At 50.3% G+C, this 17132-nt stretch overlaps 3 protein-coding genes across 6 annotated transcripts; all 3 read right to left on the reverse strand.

Annotated features, from left to right (window-relative positions):
* Nucleotides 1-863: 863 nt before the first annotated feature.
* Nucleotides 864-2412, reverse strand: LOC6497865 (galectin-9B). The gene is made up of 2 exons (XM_001961558.4): nucleotides 1107-2412; nucleotides 864-1048 (listed from the first exon to the last, which is right to left on the reverse strand). Exons 1-2 carry the CDS (start codon nucleotides 2263-2265, stop codon nucleotides 990-992), a joined length of 1218 nt encoding a protein of 405 aa, XP_001961594.2. The 5' UTR covers nucleotides 2266-2412; the 3' UTR covers nucleotides 864-989.
* A 561-nt stretch (nucleotides 2413-2973) lies between these two features.
* LOC6497864 (galectin-9) lies at nucleotides 2974-6763 on the reverse strand. Of its 4 annotated transcripts, none has more exons than XM_014906369.3 (3): nucleotides 6481-6763; nucleotides 4167-4282; nucleotides 2974-4111 (listed from the first exon to the last, which is right to left on the reverse strand). In XM_014906369.3, exons 1-3 carry the CDS (start codon nucleotides 6550-6552, stop codon nucleotides 3082-3084), a joined length of 1218 nt encoding a protein of 405 aa, XP_014761855.1. In that variant the 5' UTR covers nucleotides 6553-6763; the 3' UTR covers nucleotides 2974-3081. The 4 variants fall into 4 exon arrangements, with proteins under 4 accessions (XP_014761855.1, XP_001961593.1, XP_014761856.1 ...); XM_001961557.4 differs by lacking the exon at nucleotides 6481-6763 and adding an exon at nucleotides 5520-6103; XM_014906370.3 differs by lacking the exon at nucleotides 6481-6763 and adding an exon at nucleotides 4618-5113.
* A 156-nt stretch (nucleotides 6764-6919) lies between these two features.
* On the reverse strand, nucleotides 6920-11256 carry LOC6497863. The gene is made up of 4 exons (XM_001961556.4): nucleotides 10561-11256; nucleotides 10296-10427; nucleotides 7804-10241; nucleotides 6920-7741 (listed from the first exon to the last, which is right to left on the reverse strand). Exons 1-4 carry the CDS (start codon nucleotides 10696-10698, stop codon nucleotides 7444-7446), a joined length of 3006 nt encoding a protein of 1001 aa, XP_001961592.1. The 5' UTR covers nucleotides 10699-11256; the 3' UTR covers nucleotides 6920-7443.
* Nucleotides 11257-17132: the final 5876 nt, after the last annotated feature.

The following is a 17132-nucleotide window of genomic DNA, read 5'->3' on the forward strand; positions in this document are numbered from 1 at the left end:
ATGAAGCGCCTCTAAGTAATCAAGTTGGAGTTCCATCCTCTGATTTGATCATGAGATGGTTCAAAGTATAGATCTCCTTTGCCAAATACCAAGGGCTGCTATTGCCTCTTAAAACCAAATATATACAGGCTGGCTGGACTGCGCTGTGAGGCATCCAAAATGAGGCCCAAATCTGGAGGCATCAGTAGACAATCAGTAATCCACTTCATTAGCAAAATGGTCCAGGCATGCGTGACACGTACAGACCTGAGCCATAAATAATATTTTTTCCTGGCATACGCGGCTGGTACTTCCTTTGGAGGGCCTTGGGAAATATTTGCTGGCCGACGTTTTCGGCTTGGACTGGCTTACTCGCGTTTTGCCGTTTTCTGCCGTTTTTGCCGGCCATGGCAAAACAATGTCAACTGTCTTAAGAAACACATGTAGACATAAACGTCAATTCGCGACAGCAGTTGCCCAGTTGCGGCGCTGCAATGCGCCTGTGTCCTTAATCGATTATCATTTTTAATAATCAATTTCCGAGTCCCTACCGCCGGCTGCCGGCAGTAGGGGAGCAGTAGGGAGCGGGACAGCCCAGAGCGGTCCCTAGTCCGCGCTCCTTATGGGCAGAAGCCCAGTTGACAACGACGGCACATTGACATTTATGAGCTGGGGAGCCCGGGCCGGGGCAGTCGCTATTTTAATTGCAGAGTATGTGGCGGGCAAGATGAAATCATAAATCTAGGCTCGCAGTGAGTGGCAGGAGTTGGATCTCGCAGATAGACCGGCAATAAGAGGACGAATGTATAAATTTGTACAACATGCCTTTCAACAGGTTGCTCCCCGGCTCGCAAGGCACAAGAATAATTCCAGAAGCACACGGATAAAATTACAAAAGACCGAATTTCATTCTTTTCTGTTCAATTTCGATTGAGGTACAAGAAACAAGACTGGGACTGGGTCGTCCTTTTGAACTCCACAGAGAGGTAACACCGAGCAAGTCGACCTGGCTACATATTCAATTTAGTTTTCTTCCACGTCGCGAAGGCGCGTCCCATGAGCGAGTTGTCTGCAAAGAGGACGGGCAGTGGGTGAAAGGATCAAAAGGACACTATCAAGAGGCTTACTGTGAGGATTACTGGTCTCGATGACGACCTCCCACAACTTGATGTCGCCGCGAATGTTGACAATGTCGACGCGATCGGGACGCATCTGGTACTTGAATTGAAAGAGGGACTTGTTATTGACGAACAACTCGTAGTACTGCTTCCGGCAGGCGATGAGGATGACGAAGGCGCTGCCCGGCCGGAGGGACGTGCTCAGCCGGGAGACGTGGGTGTTCACCCACTCGCCCTTCACATAGGCGCTCCGTGTGACAATGGCATTGCCGACCTTGTCGCGCTTGCCCCGTAGGAAGCACTGGCTGAAGTAGAAGGACACCGTGGGCTGGGGCCAGATCTCCTGGCCGATCTGGAGGGCGAAGCTGAAGCTCTGGGGCATCAGCCGCATGCGCCCCTCGATGCGCAAAGCACGCCCCTCGGTGAGGTGCTCCTTCTCGGGAAGGGTGCCGTAGAAGGGGAGCGCCAAGCTGGGCTGGAAGACATACCCCGGCGAGGACATCATCATCAGCGATGACAGGACCCGCCATTCTGCTCTTGGATCGGGGGTGACGTCGGGTGCTACAGTTGCCACGTTCTGTTCGAACTGAAGCGGTATAACCACGGGCAACGAGTGCGTCAGCCGGACAGGATACTCGGACACGAAGAACGAGTCTACGGCAATGTCGGTGACGTCGCCCCGAACGTCTACCGCCTCCAGCCACTTGTAGGGCATCCGGTGTATGTAGGGCGCAAAGTGATAGCCGTTAACGGAGATGAGGAAGCACTCCTCGGTGATCAGAATCTGCATCCAGAAGGACTTGCCGCGGGTCAGTTGGAAGCTGAGATTCGAGGACCGCTCCATAGGGCCCCACAATCCCTTCAGGCGGGAGTTTCTCGTGAGATAGTTCTGGGGTAGACGCGCTCCTATCCGGAGCACCACGTTACAGTTGTCGCAGAGTTCCGCGCCCGCCTCGGTCATGAAGTCGATGAGGAAGTGTTCACACCCGGGGAGGCACATTCCGTGGAAGACGAAGCAGAGTCCTGGCTGCGGTGTCTCGGTCACTCGGTAGAGCTTCCGGCGGTGGGCCGTCGACCGCTTCTCGTAAAACTTGGTGATCGCGTCCATCTCGCGCCTCATTACAACGTAGGTCGCCCTTGGATAAACACTCATCGCCTGGCCCCCCATCTTCTGCGTCTACGCATATTAGAGGTCCTGCTGGCGCTCCACTGGTTGTCTTCTTGTAAAAAAGGATCGGCGGAAAAAGGAGGTATTAAAATACTACGAAAATATGGCATTTAACTGGGCACATTTTGACTTGACACAACAGTAAAGGCATATCTTAAACTTGAACTTGTAACTAGATAGTCTTGTTTTTAAAGAGAACAGAAGAAGGTCCAAGGACTAAGGTGATCTAGGGATCCAGAGTCCAGACCCTAGGAGAAATCAAATTTACACCATATCCCTCTGCTTTTGGATCCACAACTTACTGTTAGTCAATACTGAACCTAAGTGGATCGTAAGCTTCAAGAGCTTTCACTTCCAAACACCTGTTGTGGAACACGGTTCTCTTGGTCAAAGCGATACAATTGTACTGTAAGCTTATCTATTTTGGACCTTTGTATGTTTTCATTTGTAGTTTTGTCAATAAACACACCAAAATCTACTCAGTAATCTGAAATTTCAAACTACTTGTACAGAAAACCTGCCAGGGTATTGCGTTTTAAGATTGGATCTCCTAGGCTCTAGGGGCTCTGTCCGATTCCACTGCGACCACCCCTTGTTTAACAATTTAAAAAGGGCGCCAAGTTTTGAAATAAATTAAAAATTATTAGGTCCCTCCCATGGCATTTTATTTAAACAAGAAGTGTTATGTATATTCAGTAAAATATATGATTCTAGCATCAACAATAATATAAACAAGGCTATAGCTTTATTATTGTCGCTTATTAATAAGACAACAGGTGTAAAAAATAAAACAGTTCAGATCCTCAGTATGTTCCCTTAGTATTCCTCGGAGTAGACGGGGTTGTGGTAGATGCGGACATTCTTGCCCCTGATCATGGGATTCTGCTCCACCGTCACATTCCACAGCTTGACGTCGCCCTGGATGTAGATGGTGTTCACCCGCTCCGGGCTGACTTTGTACTTGAACTCCGTCAGGTACTGGCGGTTGACGTACACCTCGAAGGACTCCTTTGTGCAGACGATCGCCAGGCTGAAGGTGCGTCCCGGACGGAAGTTTGTGTCCAGCTCGGAGCGCTCCTCCTCGCCCCATTGGCCGTTCTCCCAGGCATTGCGGCAGACCACCGCCTTGCCGATAGCACCGCCCCCAGACCTTGAGAAGCGCGGGTTCAAGTGGAATGCTATGACCGGATGCGGCCAGATGTCCTGGCCCTCCTGCAGGTTGATGTAGAACGAGTGGGGGAGCAGGCGCACGCGTCCCTCGATCTTCAGGCACCGTCCCTCGCACAGCGAGTTCGGGGGCAGGGCGCCGTAGTAGGGCAGGGTCAGGCCGAGGTCACCGGCACTGTGGCTGCTCTTTGGGGAGCCCTCATCCGAAAGGTGCTTGGAGGGCGCGCTGATGAGACACCACTCCTGCGGGATGTTGACTGCCTCCTCGACGCTGGCGTCTATTTCGTCGACTCCCTCGTTCAGGCGGAGCTCAATGTTCTTCGCCTCTGAGGCGGGGGTGCGCTGCGGGTAGCTGAGCACCAGCGACTGCTGCATCTCCACGTTGTCCACGTCGCCCTTGACCTCCAGAACTCGGACATCTTGGTAGGGAATGCGGTGTGCGTACTCGGCAAAGTGCTGGCCGTTCACGGAAATCATGTAGCAGGCGTCTGTGACGAGCACCTGGATGGAGAAGTTGTCTCCGCGGTGCAGGACGAACGGCAGGGCCGAGGCGACCTCCTCCCGGCCCCATATATCCTGGACCTTTGTGTTCCGGACGATGTAGTTCTGGGGCAGGCGCGGATTTATGTGCAGCGCCACATCCTTCTTTTCGTTGTTGTGGGCCAAGTTGATGGAGAATCTGCAAGGCAAGTGGGATTAGCATTGTGTAGGAGAAATGGATGAGAATCACCTACCTCTCGCAGGTCAGGGCCAGCCTGCCGGTGATGGTGAAACTGACTCCTTCGCGCAACTTGCCCAGCTGATCGTTTCGGTACTTTGGCAGTACATCGGTATACTCGTAGAACGTGGCCTGCAATTCAAAAGTGATAACGAAGTGAGAATGTGGAATTGGAAGCCTTTACAATCCAGGCCTGGTGATTCGCCCACTCAGTGCTGGAGTCGAAGAGAGATAACATTTGTCCCAGGCCTAATCAGTATGGATTTAAATGTAATAGTGGCTGTTTCGATTGTATATTGTTGTTCCGAAAAGCCAACTAGACTTTAATTCAGACTTAAAGTCGCGTCACGTACGAGTGTGCCATTTAAGTCGACTGGAGAGCCTCCAAATTATTGAAATTCCCAATTGATTGCCAACTCATTAGCTCAAATATTTCTACCCTGTATCCTTCTCGGCGGAGTGCTTACCTCATTCAAGCCGCCCTTCTTCGCCTGGTGGCAGCAGCAGAACAACTTCCTGCAGAAAGCCCTGAGACACATGGCTGGTCCTTGGAGTAGGGGCTGGGGTGCGGAACTCTCTCTGTTCCAGTTCAAATGGAGGACTGTGTGAGTTCAAGTGGAGGGCATTGCGGGATGCACCTCTGATTCAGCGAGCAATCTATCTTATTGTGACGGAAGAAGATGATTCAACATTGTCCTTGTTCACCGCAGTCTCATAGCTCTCGGCACTAGGAACATTAAAATTCACGTTCACCCCTAAAACTGCGCGACTTTACGAGGCACAACTGTGTGGTTTTATTGACTAGCTGCTGGCAGTTGGCTGCTGGGGCTGGATGGTGGCTGTTTCTACAGGCCAATAATAAAATATAAATATTATTTCGCGAATTGTGTCGGGAGGCTCCCGAGCTGGCAACCACTGACCGTTGTTATTATTTGTTCGATTGTCTCGCGTTTCGCGAATGACTCGCCCGAAGAGAACGCAATACTGAAAAGCTCCCGACACACTGGGGCTGTGTTGGGGCACTGCCCTCTGGGGGCGGAGGTGACATGAAATCATTTTTAGTGAGTAAGCCTCTCAAGCGGCTTCCAAAGGCCAGCTTATCGCTAGACACTTTCGACAAACACTTGTTTTCGGGGCATAATTGCTGCTATTGCAGCGGGACTTCTGGTCGGGACGCCACTGTGCCCAACAGCTGGGCAGAGCTTTTCCCCCCGTGAGCTCCAACGATGCGAAGCGGTGGAAGCACGGGGAGAGAGCGATAAACGACGGGGTAAATGCGCAGTAAGAGAGAAGAGCCTAATCTCGCCTCTAATTGGAAAAACACACGCCTGGATGTGGGGACAGGGTCTGCCTTTCGGCGATTACGTACATCAAACTGCTTCCCGTCGATGACTTCGATGTCCTCGAAGGCGTCCGCCAGCGGCTCCAGTTGCTGGCGCTCCGCCTCGTGGAACCTCTGGTGCACCGTCCGCGCCTGGCTGCCGTAGAAGCTGCTCTCCGCGTCGGCCTCGTCGCCGAAATCAATCAGGTCCGCCTCCCGGATCATGGCCTGACGCAACCAGAGCTCCCGGCAATGAAACTGGAACAGCTGCAGGCGTCGCTTGTTGCGGTAGTAAGTTAGGCTCCGGTCTATGTCAAACGCGTTGTGCCACAGTGCATCCGACAGATCTAGGAGTTCGCGTACTGAGTGGCACGCCAGCAGAATTATCGCCGTCATAAGTACTAACGCGAATCGAACGGGTTCTCGCCCGTCACGATGCAGATGCGGACGGCCGACGCTCTCCTCTCAGCAGCAGTAGCGATGCCACCAGTGCCTTTCTCTCGCCACTCTCACTCCTCTCTCGGCGCGTACTTGATGAACGAGATGTTCCGCTATCGTACTTGGGGTGCTCCTGATTCGAGTTCTGTTTTTCTGCGTGGCGGAGGAGGTCACCTATCACCTATCGCCCATCACCACTAGCCAGAAGACTAAAAGCCAATATCGACATGGAATTTGTCGAGCTCTTGCGGCTCTGATAACGTTCTATGTTTACGCACACGGCTGTACGTTCGATATATGTACTATCACATATCTACCCCACATGGAGGCGATATGCGTGGGAGCTGGACTAGTATTGTTTTGATTTTAGACATAGCCCACTCAAAGTTAGGAATTTGTAAACTATTTCTGGGAGAGAAAGCCAAAAGCTCCCCTGGCACTATTGTCTCCCCCGCAGGTGTGTCTATTCTGTCTTCATATCGCAGACCTCGCCAGCTCACCTTCATATCTACTAGAACCCTATATAATAAACACTGATAATGATAGCGGGGTTTGGACATGGGATACTTACTGGCTCATCTCCAAAGCGCTCGTAGTCTTCATGATCTCCTCTCCGCCTTCTCTTGGGACAACAGCAACTCATCCTGATCTTCAGTAGCTTTCGCAGCACTTCTCATTCGCTTTCTAGACAACACGGTAGCACTTTCCAGATAAATATTTAGATACAGAACCAACTCCGGGAGTAAACAAGATATCAAATATTATTAAACGAAAGATCCGACACTGGGACGGGTCAGGTCTATTAATAATTGGCCTTGCCCGGATAGAACAACCACCGTCTGTCGCGAAACTTTTTCAACTGATGTGTTGTTGGCACATGAACTGACTCAGACCACCGCCGTGTGGTGGACGCATTCGACGATATTATCGTGGATATGTTTATTGTATGACAGTAGACTTCTAATTGCCGCCGTCTGCGGATCCAACCGATAAAGTAAAGCTCTGTGTAATTTGTTCCAACATTTTAAACTAAAAAGTGTATTCTCTCCATATACAGAACAATAAGGTGTATGATCAGTTTACAAACTTATAGATACTCCTCTCTGATAGATACTATTCTAATAGAAGGTGCTTTTATATTCAAAGTATAAAACTAAATAATAAACTTCAAGTGAACATGTGAGTTAAATAGGCGGAGAACTCCAACGCCCTCCGGAAAAGAGAAAACTAAATTGCGATTCTTCCGTATTTAAGGTGTACATAGCTCCAAGGCTGCTCCTTAACATAAATATATATTCTGTACAGTTCCACCAGGTCGTAACTAAGAGTTACCCAGGGCTGTCTGACTCTTCCAACAGTTGAACTATTTTCCGTCAACACAGCTTCCAACTTCGCTCCTTAATCTTAGATACTTAGGCTCTAGATTCGCGTGTACATTGTACACAAACTTGTTTGAAAATCCTTATGCGCTAAATGGCTAATTGTCCAAAAATAGTTTCACATATTTCATATGAGAAATGATATCCGAGGGCTCTCAGCGCTGCCGGGTCGACCGCGTTCCCATGGAGTGCTGCGACTTGAGGGACGGTCCTTTGTAATACTTGGACTGGGTCTTGCTCGCCCGGGTGGGCCGGTTGCTGTTGCTGCTGCTGCTCCGCTCCTCGGGACCTTTCTCCCCGTCCGCCTTCAGCGGCAGCTCGTCGTCATCGTCCCACCGCTCGGGCTTCTTCTCCTCGTCTCCAGAATCCTCCATAGCTTCGTCCGTCTTTGATTTGCGGTTCCGGCGGTTCCGCGACGAGGATGAGCTCACATCGGTTCGCTCTGACTTCTCACTGGAAGGTTCAGAAAAATGATAAAGGATCGAAACTCACTCCATTAGGGATTTCCAACTTACTCTTTCGGGGCCTCTTTGGGATCTTCCGCCACTTTCCGCTTCAGCAGCGCCAGCTCCCGTTCGGCAATCGCCTTCTTCCGCTCATCCGCCGACTCCGCGGCACTTGGCTTGGTGGTGGAATCGGCCGGTTGCTTCACCGGCTCCTCGTGCTTGGTGCGCTTCATCTGCTGCTGCTGCTCCTGAGCCTGCTTCAGGGAGCGCTTCAGGGCACTGCGCAGGCTGTCGCGCGAGCTCTCAGGCGCCACATCCTTTCCTAGCTGCGGCAGGCCAATCGCCTCCAGAAGCTTCTGGCCGAGCACCGCCTTTACCTCCGACTTCCGATTGCCAGGTCCGCCCCTGTTGGAACTTTCCGTATCCGCATTATCTGAGGCATCCTCCGCTGCAACTTCGAGCTGTTCCTCTGCAGCATCATGATCGGCATTGGTGGCTTCCGGAACGGTGCTTGACGGTGCCTGGGACGGTTCAACGACTGGCTGCTCCTCGCTGGTCGGCTCCACCTCGGCGGTGTCCTTTTCCGGAGTCTTGGCCACCGTGGGGTGTACTACTTTTGACGCGCTCTTAGCCATCGGCGCGCCGCCATTATTGGGTGTTGGGACATCCGACGGTTTCAGCGACTGAATCACAGTTTTGCGCCTCTTCACGATGGGTCTGGTGACTGGAGTTGGTTGGGTCGAAGCCAGAGGTGGGGGTCGACGATTGGAGGCCTCCGGATGTACGACATTCGATGCAATTGGCTCCAGGTCCAAGGGTGGCTGTGGCTCCACCAACACAATGTCCTCCAGGTTCACGACGCTGTTGGACGCACTGCGACGGCGACGCGAGCTGCGCTGCTCCTTGGCTTCCTGCTGCTGCTTCAGCATCGAGAGGAGCGCTTCGTTGAGAGCGTCGGCTGGGTTTGATTCGAATTGCGAGAGGAGCGTGGAGTTCAGGTTCAACAGCTCGTTGGTGACATGTGCGGCATTCGCAGTAGGTGCCGAGGTTCGCGGGAGAGAGGGACCTCTAGCGGGGCCTTCCCGGCTGCGCCCCTTGCGCTGAGAACGTTTGCCAGCCTGGACGAGCTTTGTGAGACGCAGTGGAGGGGGTTCCAACTCCGTGGGACTCGATGGCACCAGCTGAACCGAGGTCTCTGGCGGCAGCTTGTAGGGAATGGCTCCCGACAGATCGGCCAGGTTGAGTATATCCTTGGGGCCCTGCGCAGAGCTGCTCGAGGCAGAGAAAGAGGCCGCCACAAGGGGCGGAGGCGACTGCTTCTCCTGCTGCTGGGCGAGCGCTAGCATGGGAGCCAAGTAGGGCCCCAACAGCTGGGTGAGATCTGTGTCCTGTAAGAGGTTGCTGTCCGACATGATGACCGCGAACTTGGAGTTCTTCAATCGGTTCATCTGATCCTCGCAGTTCCCGGCCGAAACTGGCCACTTCAGAGCCTTCAGGATGAGCTTCAGCAAGTCCGGGTCCCGAATGACGCTGCCCAGCGAAATGGCCTCTGTGAGACTCTTCACAGGGCTCGAAGCGTTCGAGGAACATGGAGCTTGGTGAACAGCAGCCGTCGGGTTGTTTGGGACAGGCATGATTTTCGCCAGTTTCGGGGGCCCGGTCTGGAGAGTCGCTTCCTCGTCGTCCCTCTTCTTCTTGGGCGCGGCGAATATCATGTGCTCTGGCAGCACTTCCTCCACCGAAGGCTCAAACCCGAACATGGTCTGCTTGGGCACCAGAGTGGTGGTCACATACGGCCTTGTTTCCTCCACTGGCCCCCGTGCCTGTGCCGACTTCAGCAACGAGACCTGTCCGCTCTGAATGGCTTTGATGTTGTTGACGGCGTTTTTAAGATTCCTACGCTTCTGCTGGAGGACGTTGGTAGGCAGCTTGGGCATTGCGGGGTTGCTGACCCTTGCCAGTGCAGGAACTGGCGGTGGCTGTGGGTTCTTGGCCTCCTGGCTGGTCACGGGCACCTTGCCCGTAATGCGTCCGTGGGTCTGAATGAAGTTTATCACGCCCGCCGGCGAGGGCTTCTTCTCCGGACTGATTTTGGGCGCACTGGTGATCGATACTTCGGAGTGGAGCGGAACCAGCGAGGGCGGATTCTTCATGGACCGCTGTGCGATGGACATCGGGGCAGATCCATAGCGCGAATCAACGAAAACGCTGCTGCGTCGTGCTGACACCACTTTCTCCTGCGGTGGTCCGCCTTTGTCAAAGTTTACGGATACAGTCTCCCGGGAGCCTTCCTTGCTTTTGTCGATCAGGTCGCTCTGTGGTGGATCATCCGCCTGGGTCTTCGTTACCGTGACGTTTTTCGGAATCCGGGTCAGTACTATCGGACGGGATTCATCGCCTGCCGGCTGCTTATCTTCCGTCCGGGCAGCTGGCCCGGGCCGGGGCTTCTGGGCGGGAGGAGGCGGAGCAGTGAGCTGAGCGGCGGCTGCCTCGCGGGCATTCTTGGGCTTCAAGAGGGAGCAGCTTTAGTGTTGGTCGGACATAGAAGTGCAAGGTCTTACCAGCGTGCTGAGCAGAAAGTCGCGGAACACAACCTGGGTGTGCTTGGCGATGTTGGAGAGGGAGGCAGTGGCTTCCACCTGTCGGTAGCAGGCTTTGCAGAGCACCTTGGGCAGGGGGTCGTCCTCGTCCACCTAAATGGCATGTTAGAAGTTAAATCAGAAGCTCTATGTTGGGAACGAGCGGCCAGCCACTGACCCCCAGGGCTGGCGCACCAGTTTCGGTATTTTTCCCGAATACTAAAATACCGCGGGTCTTGCCACTTACGCTCAGGTAGAGATGCCGCGAAATCTTGTCCTTCAGGCCCTGGGTCTTGAAGATGAAGACGCTCTCCACCACGGAGTTGGTCTTGCTCTTGGTGTTGGCCGCGCAGATGCGGCACAGGTGCTCGAACTCGGCCTCCATGTCGCGGGTCCAGCTGCACAGGTAGATCCTTACGCTATCCTTATCGCCGCGGGCTCAGAGCTGCGCGCTTAGCATCCTGCCTGGGACAGGCAACAGGAGTGTGTTCCACGAGGAGGCCGGAGGGGTGGCCCGGACTACCTTGCAGTTCGGAAATTCGCACTACTTCTTGCCCACACTGATTCGTAAATGATCGCGCGGACAATAAAACGGGAGAGCGTGCGAAACAAATAATAACAAACTGTAAGAGAGAGAGAGAGCGATCTCCAATCTCACATTTTGCTTTCTTCTTTAACGCTGTCCGCACTCGTTATGCTACGTTTTTGGAGAAAAGCGAGAAATCGTGTTTTCCACCTGGAATTCCTGGCCGGGGGGCTGAGGACTCCGATTCCGATGTATCTCAGTTTCCGGTAGTGGGTTTCTGCGGCTTTATCCCCGCCAAATCGACCCGTTTAACGTGGTTTTAAAAACGGACCGAAAGAAACTTTTTTTCACTTGCGTCGCGACGAACACTCAAAATATAAATGAGCGAACAAACGCTGCTGGTTTCTGTTGCTGCCATTACACACCCATACCAGTGCAACCTCTCGCACGCACACACGCGCGCCTTGTACATTACTGTACTCTCTCCTGACCTCGCCACGCCTCTCCGCCCCTCGGCCGACCCGCCTACGTTGTTTTTATGCGCTCGTCGCCTGAGAGGGTGTGCGTGCTTCGTTGCCGTCGTACTATGGGAAATTTCACCGATTTTGTTGGTCAAATTTCATTTTCGTAGAATTGGAAAAGAATGTCATGTTTTAGTGCAACGCATATATAATGCACCTGTCTTCAATTTTGTGTTTTAGATATTTCAGTAGATGTGTCGTCATCTAGAGTACATCGGCCAACAAAACAGCCATACCGATAATGTAACACAGATTATAGCAATTGAAGTTTTCATTGTAGTTATAAAGAGCTAAAACATCGGCAGAGACTCTTGATTGCCTATGATTAGAACAGTACACACAATTCGAATTTAGAAAATACTGTTCTTCCTTTTGGATTCTTTAGAGATCCGACTTGTTCAGAAAATGTAACAGAATTCAGAAATGTTTTGAAGAGGTTTTTAAACAAGCAATGTATTCTGTAACAATATGAATTCAAATCAACTATTTTCTTCTATTTAGAGTTGTGGGAGGTGCCACCCTCAGAGTTTGTTTTATTTGTTATACTAAATATATAATTATTTAACATAAAATCTAAAACAGATCTTAAAAATCTTCCCTTGTTTTTGAGTTATGAATTTTTACCACGGAAAGGGATGAAATTCCCACAGTGCAACTGCATCTGTGTGTGTGTGTGTAATCATGGCAGCCAGTTTTCCTCTCTTTCCGTGTCCGTGTGGCCTCAATGCCGGCGCCTGTGTGTGTGCGTTTTTCTTTCTGCCCGTTTAGAGCGGCGAGTGGCTATATGTAGCCGGGTACATCGGATCTGCGAATAATGTCGCCTGCCGAGCTCTATTTTTCCATTTTGGGCAGGGTTTGAGGTTATGATTGATGTAACAGAGTTTGGATTTGTACGGAATCAGAAGCTCTAGCTAATCCCCCTTATCTGAAGATCACTATTAGCTGTCGAGTGCAAATAATGGGTACTTGTTAGTCGACTGCCCTATCCCCGCAGCCGAAAACTAGTTTCCCCTGGGCTGGTGTGCGTGACTGTTTGGCACAAAAGATCTCGAAATACATAACTTTTTCGATTCAGGGATCAGACACCCATTTTGAAATGCCCCTTACCTCTTTCCATCGGCCAAAACAAATAAGTAGGCAAAAGATTTGATGTCTTTTTCGGCGTTCCTTAGCCCTAAGGTATGCAACGGAGCCGAGGGGCGCGATGGAAACATGGCGAACATACTGTGTAGTTAGCCCAATTAATCCCTTCCGAGATCATAGTACAGCTCCTTCTCTATATCTGAGGACTATGTGCCTCCGAACACCGTATACTTGCTACATGGCTACATATGCATAGAAAAACAAAAATAAAACGCGCCCTCTTGTGTGTATGCACGGGAGTGTTGTCATTTGAGGGGGCGGGGTGGGGCAGAGCCGCTGCACGAGTGTGGGTGCGTTCTTTATTTTTTCTTTTTTGTCAGAGTGGGTGGTGGCAGCGTCGCACATTAGTATGCGTGCTTCCTCCACTTTAGTCATTGTTTGTGCAAGTTTCAGGAGTGTGTGTTTGTGTTTATTGTGTTGCTTTCGAGTAGGGCCTGCCCACACCCTCCTCCTTCTTTGCTCTCTATGTGTAGCACTCACGCATATGTGACTTGGCCAAAAAACGAATGCTAAGTACTTTGCAAAACGCCAACTTTCCACAGCATACGACTAGGCAGCTTGCAACGGTACAGATAATTGCAACAACATGGCCGAAATGCATCGAAACATTCGCATTTTTACATGAAGACCTTCACCTCAGTGTTGCATAGTTTTAGGCTCCTCTTCAGATAGGGACTATTTTTTATTCAATCAGCTCTAGTAGCGGCCAAATCCGATATCTGATTGTGTTTTGGCCAAAATGCCTTCATATTTTGACTTTTAGCCTTCGAGTAGGTAAGCCACGTTCTCGTTGCCGCTGACAACCGCTCGAGTCGGCCTGGGTGCGACGTGCTGGGTGGAACATATTTTGCATAGGCCCCCGAGACCCGACATGGGTCCGACTCAGCGGTACGAAGGGAGTCGAGAATGCAAGTGGTCGGGCAAAGGCCGCACCTCGGTGTGTCAAAGTTGGTCCGTCATAATGCATCATCAATTGAATCACAAACCCCGAACAATTGCACTCCATTTGATAGGATCAAAAATCTGAAATTTGGCACATGGAGCACACTTTGCATCGAAGACTGCCAGCCTGGGTGGGGCAGGGGATGGGTGGAATGTGCCTCATTTACGACAAACAGTCATCAAAGAACACACCTCTTTTGGTCGTTACAAGCTCTTTGCGATTTGGCGGGCAAATGTCAGTTTTAAAATCAAAGTATGTTAATGAAATTCCATAAAGAAACCCTTAAAAAGTTAATACCACTGACCCTCTTTAATTGGAAGATGCCATCGATTTTATTTATTTTATATATACAATAATTCCACTTACTTATGGTATTGAAATGTTACAGGATCTGCGCCTCTTCTCAAGGATAAAGACAATAATAACACAAACTTATAGTTTAGTGTAGTAGTTCTTCTGGAAATAAAATCAATGTTCTAACTAAACTTTGTTTTTAATTAAGTTAGTCTTATAAGTTATAACTATAATTTTACTGTACTTACTTTTTTTATAAGAAATAAAAGTAAAATATATATGTAATATATCTTTTATTTATGGTTTTTCGCCCAAAATACACGACCCTCTTGCCCCGTCAGCCTATCGACCTGGTCCACAGGCTGCTAGCCAGATCTTGCCCTCGCGAATTTGGCCGGGATCGTGCACAGCCTTTCGCGCCCGTTGTCGCCGTTTTCACGAATTTGGCTCAAAAGTAGACCAGCGCGTTGGGGGGTGGCCCTGGTCTTAGCCAGTTTGGCGGGGCAGAGCACTGGCGAATATTATGTAAATAAATTTGGACACTCATGAATGAGAAAGGCGAACATTGTCTGCAGCACAAGTGGGGGATTACATGGAATGCGCAGTGATATCCAAATTAATTGGGCCGCGCAGCCCGTGTTCTGCCAAATAGGTTCCCCAGTAACCCACATACCCCAACAGTCTCCAGGTCACTGATTACGATTACGAAGTACAGCGAGGGAAAGGAGAGCAATGGACTTTATGACACCGCGACCTCACAAACTGCTCCCGGTTAAATCAAAGCAATTGGTATTACCTCACACAGAGCGCAGCCGCGGAGTGCTCCACCAATTTGATTTACCTACAATTTGTTACAGTTACAGTTACAGCCGAAGTTGGAGCTGAAGGTACAGAGATGAAGTGACCCAACCCGGACGGGCGGGACGGAATGAAAGTACGAGTTGTGTCACTTACTTGGCCAGAATTCCAGCGTTGTGGGATGGCCAAAACGATTGCCTGGCTAATGCATTAGGTTCGCCGTCTTTCAATTTTGTAATCCAATGACAGCCGAGGCAGCCTCGCATTGTATGCATTTCGAAAGCAAGTCAAATCGGAGGCAGACAAAGCCCTGCTCCGGGATGACTTTCCTATTTGGCCCCCAATTAGGGCTGAACTTGGGGCCGGATCACGCACTTGAACTTGCTGCTTGCCAGAAGACTGGAGCGGGTCTGGAGCGGAAGGCTACTTGCCCTTGCCGGCGGCAAGATTTCGAGGAAGTGGCTGGCAGAACCAGAAACGAAGTCTCTTCCGCATGCCGGGCCCTGGCGGAACTGGATCCTGACTGGGTGGAGGCTCCAGTCGGTAGAACGGCAGAAACAGCTAGTTCCAGGTTGGCGGTACCCGCTACAACGGGTAAGACGGCCTTGAAGCGATACACTTTTGCTGAAATTGAAGTGGCCGAGAGGTGGAGTCGAGTACTGCTACAGTTTGTCGTTCAGATCCGGTTTATTCAACCTACGGTGCTGCTATGCAGTTGTTTCTCAACTCCAAGTGGCAAAAAGTGTGACAATCTCGCCAAAGCTATACCCAACAGGGTGGGCATACTAAAGAGCAGGAAAGATTATGAAAAATGGCATTACTAGATCGACGTAATACTGTAAAGATACTGTAGAAATTGGACCAGCTGCCCGGCAACAAAAACTATAATATCTAGGAGACCACATGCAAAACGGGTTGATAATCTATATAGTTATATATCTCATACTAAGCCCTGGGACTGGCAGCTAATTGGAACTTAGAACCATTGGAAAATTAACATTTTATTTCTCCCCTTGAAGACTGATTGGCTTCAAGCCTTTGTTTTTGATCAATTATTTAGATTTTTGAAAGTGCAGAACCATTTGTTTAATTTATTTGATCACCTCTGCCAGTCTGCCAGTCTGGCAGAAAATTAAAAGTCGATCATGTCGAAAACAAAGCTCTCACGAAAACTACCATCGATCGGCTGGCTCATGGCTGCGAAATAAGGCGTGGCCGGGTCCGGCTAATAGCAGTTTGGCGCTTGTTCTAGACCGTTTCCACTGGCCACTCGATCTGTATTATCCATTCGCTCGGGCTGTGAGTTGCAGTGCCCCCTTCTGTCGACACCGTCACGCCACGCTGTGGAGAACGGGAAGGTCAGCGAGTTACTTTCAGCTGCCTTTGTTCCAGCGCTGCACTAGTCGAGGGGCAGAGTCTGATGCACAAAATCAGAACTTTGTTTTCGGCCTGCGACTTGACAATTTTAGGCAGTTTTCAGGCTGTGATCTAAAAGTCTATCCCATAAGTTCTGAGTGGCTTTTACTTCCGTGACTCAAGAGCTTAATAAATGGCCTGTTTCGACGGTCTGTGGTTATGCCTGTTGGTAGTAGTTGTAGTTACTGAAGTCACAAAAAAACAGATTTCATTAATTTAATTTTCATTAGAAAGGCAAGCAACATGCGTGCCCAAAGTCGAGTCATTTAACCGAAAATTACTTTCAAAATGCTCGACAAAAGCCAAAGTACATGCTTGTACGAGTTATGTGAAGGAATTTCATGGCATTCGAGCGGATTTTGATTCGATTTTGCGTATCACTGGCCACTGGCGGGCTAACGCGGCTGCAATAAATTGGAACACAAGTAGCTCCCCAAAGTTGAATTGTATTGACAAGGGCAAGTCAATTAACGTACTCTAGCATGTGCCAAGCACCCGAGTCACTGCCAAAGCCCGCCATCAAATCGGGCACCAAACTGAATGACGATCAGGTGGTAATCCGCTATTCGCGATCCGCGGAGTCTTCAGCTCCGAAGGTAAGTCAGGTTCATTCTAAGTAGCGATGATCAACACCTCTTTGTGTGTTGTGTCTCTGCAGGACCTTGTATTGTCATCCGATTTTATGAGTCTGCACAAACAGTTGAGTCATGGCTGTGATTTGTCACTAAGACCGAGTGTCTTTCTTGGTTCAAAGCATTACGCATTGCCGCTCACAAATACAGACTTTAATTAAGCTTTTACCCGACTGTTCCACAATGATTTTTTCAATTAACGGAACCATTATTTCCAATTTTTCTGAAGTGCAGCACTCCCATTTATTAATAGAGCACAATGGAGCACTCGGAGTGGGTAGGCTTACGGGCCTTAAGCTCTTTATGGCCAGAAGTAATAGGGAAGTTTTCAAGGCCGCCCAATTTAGCGGACATTTAACGGTCCGACCTGCTCACATACCGAATCAATTTGCGGCCCAAGGTGTCGGCCGGAGCTCCACAATCGCCACCCCCTGACGGATGCCATATGACACCGTCGAGCCATCAATAGAGCCCGCCATAGTTGGAAACGGAAACGGGATTATTACGCCGATACACGTTGATAAATTCGCACCGCCTATTTATAAA

Source organism: Drosophila ananassae, chromosome 3R (genome assembly GCF_017639315.1).
Source record: "Drosophila ananassae strain 14024-0371.13 chromosome 3R, ASM1763931v2, whole genome shotgun sequence".
Lineage (NCBI taxonomy): Eukaryota > Metazoa > Arthropoda > Insecta > Diptera > Drosophilidae > Drosophila > Drosophila ananassae.

What these genes read in the sequence shown, in the direction of transcription:
- LOC6497863 (XM_001961556.4), bottom strand. Translation starts at nt 10,698, where the DNA reads ATGGAGGCCGAGTTCGAGCACCTGTGCCGCATCTGCGCGGCCAACACC. An exon ending in CGCGGCATCTCTACCTGAGC is followed by an intron (nt 10,428 to 10,560) that starts GTAAGTGGCAAG and finishes CATGCCATTTAG; the next exon opens with GTGGACGAGGACGACCCCCT. An exon ending in ACTTTCTGCTCAGCACGCTG is followed by an intron (nt 10,242 to 10,295) that starts GTAAGACCTTGC and finishes TCCCTCTTGAAG; the next exon opens with CCCAAGAATGCCCGCGAGGC.
- LOC6497865 (XM_001961558.4), bottom strand. Translation starts at nt 2,265, where the DNA reads ATGGGGGGCCAGGCGATGAGTGTTTATCCAAGGGCGACCTACGTTGTA. An exon ending in CGAGACCAGTAATCCTCACA is followed by an intron (nt 1,049 to 1,106) that starts GTAAGCCTCTTG and finishes TCCTCTTTGCAG; the next exon opens with ACAACTCGCTCATGGGACGC.
- LOC6497864 (XM_001961557.4), bottom strand. Translation starts at nt 5,867, where the DNA reads ATGACGGCGATAATTCTGCTGGCGTGCCACTCAGTACGCGAACTCCTA. An exon ending in TCGACGGGAAGCAGTTTGAT is followed by an intron (nt 4,283 to 5,519) that starts GTACGTAATCGC and finishes TTTGAATTGCAG; the next exon opens with GCCACGTTCTACGAGTATAC. An exon ending in CTGGCCCTGACCTGCGAGAG is followed by an intron (nt 4,112 to 4,166) that starts GTAGGTGATTCT and finishes CTTGCCTTGCAG; the next exon opens with ATTCTCCATCAACTTGGCCC.